Here is a 6,294-nt window from a genome sequence, read left to right as displayed (position 1 = left end):
TTCGCTCTGAAGGGAAATACCTGCACGTCTCCAAGCGAGATTGGTTCAGAGCAGAGAAAGATCTCAGCTTAGAAGTTACAGGCTCCCCCAGTGAGCCATGACCCAAACCTTGTGGGAGGACTAACTCTGGAGCAGGGAGATCCAGCAAAGCAGAGGTCCTGAGGGACCTATGCCAAGCTGACCATGCTTGCAGAGTGCTTCACTTGCACCCCAGCCAGCACTCCTGCCTGCTCCAGCAGTGGATGGAGTGTTTGTGCAGGGTGTTTTGGAAGACACAGAGGTAAACAGCCCCACGCTGATGTATGCCAGAGGCAGCAATAGGGCACAGCAGCTACAGCAAGGAACTGCCTTCAGAAGACCACAGCTCAGCTCTCATTTCTCTGATTTCTGCTGATGGCTTCCACAGCGGTCTTTGGCAAACCCTTCCCCCATGCCAGGGTCTGGTATCCAAATGAGGCCAAAGTCTTTAGCTTCTTTTGTCAGCTACACTGGTAACCACAGCTGAAAAGTACCCCGTAAGATCTTCGTGAATACCACTAACCTGCTTTCTTTTAGCTTCAGAGCTGTCTATCAAGGCTTATCATCATGTCTTACCACAAAACCTTCTGTTTTGTCATTAACTCAGAAGCCCAACTTGCAGGGAGAGATGAGGGGCGGGCAGGATTGAACTTAACCCAAACACATGCTGGGGCTCAGACTACAGCCCTGGGGGCAGCCGAAGCAGCTCTACACCCCTCCACCCTGGCCAGTTAGCTGTCTGCACACTGCAAAGCTTTATGCCAGCTTTCTGCTGTTCGCCTGCTGTACTCTGGCTTCGGCACAATCTGTGTGCGTATCTACAGCCTGGCTGGTATGAGGTCAACACATCCCTCTCTATGCATTTATATACTTATAAACAAGCTTGCGCTAGCAGAAGCCTATAGATGATCAGGGTTTGTGGAGCCATAGTGCCCACCATTTTTGAACAGCATCTAGGGCCCCAAAGGTGGGTGCACTGAGCAATCAGGCTGTTTTGGAAGAAACATCACAGAGAAAGGTGATTCTGTACGGGAGGTATGAGAGCAAAGGACTTGGGGGAGCCAGCAAGTCCACCTTACAACCATTGGAAAATGGGCCAAGGCCAATTAACAATGAGCTGCAACTGACATAGAGAGGAGAGGATTTCAAGATAAAAGAGACGGCAGAAAGCCTAGAGGAGATCAAAGCTTGGAGGGAAGAGCAGAAAAGGCCTCCTGGGAATGAGTCTAAGTAGGACTGCTAAGGGAATTTAAGCTAGTATCTCTCAGGGGGCCTTGGAAAAGGGGACATAGGTAATAGCCTTGTGAGATGCTGGTTAAGATACAGAGCTAGGAGTGTGGGGGAGAGACAGCAAGGGGTGGGGAATGCATATTACAAGTACCTGAGATGGAGTTTTTAAGATCCAGAGGAAGGGGTGAGCTAGAGTTACGCTCTGGCTGTAAGCAAAAGGGCTGATGAGAATCCTGGGATAGAGATGTAAGATGTACTGAGGCTAAAATTGTAAGCCAAAGACCAGCTGTATGGTCACCCACAGGCAGCTCACATTCAACCCCCAAGCAATAGGCAGGTTACTCAAAAGCCAAAGCACCTTCTTGGTGAGGGAAGCACCAGTGAGGGTCAATATACCGTATCAGGGCTAGCCTCAAAGGGAGCAGCTGCACACAGAGCTCCTCTTATATGCAAAGAGCCTGGCATTCATTTTAGAAAAGCTCTTGCTAGTTTGTTTTCAAAGCCATTCTCTTGCAGACATGGCCTGGGATTTGGGAGCACTTGGGAGTAGCAGTGCTGTGTCATAGCTCGCTCTAATCCATTCCCTCCTATACCTCTGCCCACAACCACCCAGAAGATGGCAAATGCATGAGACCCACCAGAGGTGTGAATATAGCAGCTGTTACACTTTATTTTGTTGTTTTTATTTTTCCTTCTGATTGAAAAAGACAGAGAGAATTTACAAAAGTACTAAAAGGCAATGATATCTGCAGGACATCCCTGTTCCCCGCTCCCACCCAGGGGAAGGCAGGCTGTCGCACCCACAGGCTGGAAGAAACACGTCTCTGGGGCTAAGCACCTCAGCAGCTCTCACTGAGCAAAGCCTGAGGGCGCAGGGCCATGCCAGGGCTGCTGCCCCAGCCATCTGCACAGGGAATGTGCCTCTTCAGACACGTACCAGGCTATGGCTGTCCCTTCTCCTGAGCACAGGGATTTGGCCCAAAGGGGCAATGGTTCCTGTCCTGCACTGGTCAGCTTGATCTGGCAACAGTTGAAAAGTGGAGGTGTGCCATCAAAACAAGATAAGCAGAGTCTCTACAGGAGCAGGAAGAATCAGCAGAGGAATCAGCCTCTGTTGGAAGAAGGGACTTCTTGCAGGGAATCACGATGCTCTGCCAGAGGTACCTCACCAGCAAACACAAGTGAGCCCTTGGAGGTGTGCTGGTGCAGGGGGTGGCCCAGATGTGACAGTCTGGAGCTGAAAAGCAGGCAGAGCTGGGGCTGCATCAGGACAGATGTCCCCTCACTGCCTTGCCCAGCTTCTCTGCCTGCCTGAGAGGCAGTTGGGAAGGGAGGAGGGTAGGGGTAGGGGATTCAGGTCCCCAGGCCTATGCAGCCTTTGAGCTTTCCCCAAGGATCTCAATGAAGGGCCCAGAAAGCACCAGTGAATGCTGGTTCACTGTGTGGCCTCCTACTGGCAGCTGGACTGACCACCAGTCTCACTGAAAGAATGACATCAAAGAACTCCACACTGGAGATTTAAAAGCAAAAATTATTTTATATTACTCACAGTTGCTCCTCTTGATCCAGACAAGAAGTGAACTACTCATTCCCCCTTGCACTCAGCCAGATACAGGCTCAAGGTAGGGAACACATAGACAAAGCGGTTACTCTCTCCACCAGGTGCAGCGAGAGGAAATGCCTTGTTCCTCTGCCTCACCAAGAGAAGTAAGAGCTTGTTCTATTAGCCATTGCCTTGTGGCACAAAACACGTACATGCCTCAAGGCCAGTTCCCAGTGAAACTCCAGTGGTAGCATGGTCCTAACTGCCTTCGGACTGTCTATGGAGAAATGTCCCACAGCTTCACCCAAACTCCCCTCCTGTTTCTTCCACCAACAGGTGGCCACAAAACAGAGACCTCTTTCTCCCACTCCACGCTACATCTGGGAATACTTGTTCCACTGATACAAGAAGAGTCCACTTGAATTTAATAGCCAGCATAACAGGGGAGTGGAAAGCTTGCTGGAGACATTAGATTTGGCTGAGTTTGATGATACCAGTTACCTTCAGCATCATGTTAGGGCAGCAGGGTATTTGGACAATGCTATGGGGAAGTGCTGCATATCCCAGAACACAGACAGCCTCAGCAGCGAGGAGATCCAAGAGCACACGGTCACCCCCAAGTTCTTCTCTCTGATGATGCTGAGGACTGAGGGTGGGCACTGTGTTTTCTTGGATAGCTGAATACAGACCTTCCATTCTAGAATTTCATTCTAACCCTTGATCTACAAGTGGGAGGCTCATGCCTCCCATTTTAATCCCATTTTAGACAATACCACTGAGTTGCCAGCAGACCAGGTGGAACACACAGAGAGATGTGCCAGTTACCCCCTCCCACCTCCCTCTCCTAGGGTCTTCCACTTAAGACAGCTTGAAGTGAATGCAATTATAACAATCTCAGAGAAGGATCTTCTTGCTTTTCAGGCAATCCTGTATAGCCTCTGTCTCCAACCCTGAGCTCACTTCTGACTGGGAGAAGGGTCAGGTGTATAGCAAAGCATTGTAGACTCAGGTACTCTTGGGAAACTGACTGGACTTGGTTTCACACCCTGATCACTCACCCCTGCTGCCATGTAGGCCATACTAGCCCCTGAACCCCTCAGATATCTTCAGCTACCACCATCCCCATGTTTGACACTGCCTTGGTGGCTGCCCTTGCAGTTTGTGGACCTGACTGGTTTGTTTTGCCCTGAAAGACAAAAATCTCTCCCTTTGCCACTATTCAGATATGGCAATGGTATGAAAGCAGTCACTGCTGCAAAGTCAATGCTGCCAGAGAGGCTCTATTGCAAAGATCTGTCATTGTCTCCTTCTCCCTCCCATCCCCTTGGGTATCACCACCTCCCCTCCTCCCTGCCAGGCAGGTGGTTGGTCGATAGTTCCTGAGGTTTTTGGAGAAACTCCTTCAGTAGGCACATGACGGTTCTTCCACTGGAGCTATTGGGCTCAGCGGCTTCAAGGTGCTGAGGGAACGGAAGGCAAAGGTGGATGGATCATACACAAAGTGGGGTGGTGGGCGGCCTCCATTAATGCTCTGCATGGGAATAAAAAGAGGGACAAAGTCAGTGCTCATATAAGCTGCAAACAGTGACGTCTTGCCTCAAGTGCTTTGTCACATCCCTCTCTGGTACAATTACACCTACTTGAATGGGTGGTCATGCTTGTACTTGCAGCAAATAGCACTAACATAAGCAGTGAAGCACTTTGCTTCACATGGAGGTATCGCATGGAAAAGCTAAATTCAGATTCACTTGGTCTTGGAGGAGGATCTACTATACTTTTAGAGCAGGGAGATAAACCAAGTCATCTCTGAAGGCTCATTCTTCAGTCCTATTTTTCAACAACTCTCCAGTAAGGATTTACAAATCACCCTTTCTTCATCGATAAATTCCCAGGCACATTGAAACTCTCCAGAATTTTGGCTCCAGCCTCCACAGTTCAATGAGGAATGGCTGAGATACGCTCAGAAGAAAAGATCCCACCTGAAGGCCTTACAGCCTGGTTTGTACCATGGCCACCAAAGACCATTCTCTCCCCTTTTGCTCCCAGTGTTCAGAGCATGGTCAGAGCAGATCCAGAATAAGGAGGCAAGAAATATGTGTGCACTTCCTGCACTGCATGACAGGATAGAAATGCTGTTCCCCACTAGGCTGTGCTGGGACCTGTGGATCCCTGAGGAATTATGGTGCCAAAGAAGTGATTCTACTCTGTTAAATAGGAAGTGGTTTTGTTTTACTTCTCAGGAACTTTGTTTTGTTTCTTTCCTTGTGCAAGCAGAAGCACCAACGGGGCAGCTGCTTCACACTCTTTGGCCAGGAAAGGAGGTCTCACAGCTCTACAGGCCAGCAGAGTATTTAATCATGATCCTGCAGAATTCATTCCCTAGGGATAGGTGTGAGCTACTGAATACCACACGCTGGGAAGTTCAGCAGCTCAGAAACTTGTGCAAATGTCCCCTACCCTCATCTCACTCCCGTCACTGCTGGGAAGGGCTTTACCACTGTTCTCATGAAGGTTAGAAAAAACCCAGTGTCGTGGTTTCAGCCCAGCCGGTAACAAAGGACCACGCGGCCGCTCGCTCACTCCTCCCGCCAAAAAGAAGAGCACACCCCCCCGGCCCGCTCCCCATTTATATACTGAGCATGATGTCACATGGTATGGAATAGCTCCTTGGCCAGTTCAGGTCAGCTGCCCCGGCTATGCCCCCCACCTCCCAGGTTCCTGTAAAAAAAATTAACTCTATCCCAGCTGAACCCAGGACACCCAGTGAGAGGAGATCTGGCCTGGGTGCTGGTGTTACATGCCTCCCTGCTGCCTCTTCTAGGCTTTTTCTAGCAAAACCCATGGTTTCCCTTGCTCAGTCTGCACTAAGGGACTGTTCCTCAAAGAATTAGGCTTTTTAGTAACAGTTACCAACTCTGCTGTCTCCTCTAAGACAGTGGTTCATTTTGGCACTTCAAAGTCAGGTCTATCAGACAGCTGCAAGCACATACCAGCATGGCAAGGTGATGTTCTGATGCCACCTGCCTCTATCCTGGCTGGATTTTAACTTGTCATCACAAGACAAGCACGTGCAACTTTTCCCAGAAAGCTGCTCAAATGGTCAGGCCTACCCAAACAGTCATGCCAAATTAGAGAGTGCTAAACAGAAGTGTCCAAGCCAGGCCCCAGGTGCTACAGTCACTGCAGCAGGATCTGGAAGCTTCTGCCTCCTAGATCTTTGTCACAGTTCAGCCCCATACTGCAGCCTTCATGTCAGAAAGGGCCTGTTTAAAAACCAGTGTGGGCAGCATGTTCCTGCCTAGTTGGTACCTCCTCTGCAAATTAAGATGGGCACTTGAGAATGGAAAATGGCAACACGCTGCTTGGCATAGCTGTGCCTGGAGTTTCAGCCAGCAAATCATGCCCTGCTACATCCCCCTGACACCTTAGCCGGCAGCATAAGAAACAAGAGAGGCAGATTTAAGGACCTTTTCTCAATAGCCACCTGCTGTGGGGTTATATAT

At 49.7% G+C, this 6,294-nt stretch overlaps 1 protein-coding gene across 5 annotated transcripts in view; it reads right to left on the bottom strand.

The window, feature by feature from the left end:
- Positions 1-1,914: 1,914 nt before the first annotated feature.
- The window catches only part of LOC104837412, a 61,277-nt gene continuing 56,897 nt past the window's right edge, over positions 1,915-6,294 (bottom strand). For 2 of the 5 annotated variants that reach the window (XM_010576521.1, XM_010576522.1), the window contains one exon: positions 1,915-4,322. In XM_010576521.1, the coding sequence (XP_010574823.1) occupies positions 4,194-4,322 (129 nt within the window). In that variant the 3' untranslated portion in view covers positions 1,915-4,193. The remainder of the gene's footprint in view (positions 4,323-6,294) is intronic. The other 3 variants (XM_010576523.1, XR_774931.1, XR_774930.1) reach the window with 3 other exon arrangements.

This window comes from Haliaeetus leucocephalus, unplaced genomic scaffold (genome assembly GCF_000737465.1).
Source record: "Haliaeetus leucocephalus isolate CR32 unplaced genomic scaffold, Haliaeetus_leucocephalus-4.0 Scaffold526, whole genome shotgun sequence".
NCBI classification, from domain to species: Eukaryota; Metazoa; Chordata; class Aves; order Accipitriformes; family Accipitridae; genus Haliaeetus; species Haliaeetus leucocephalus.
The sequence above is the reverse complement of the archived record's forward strand: the minus strand, read 5'-3'. Positions and strand labels throughout refer to the sequence as shown.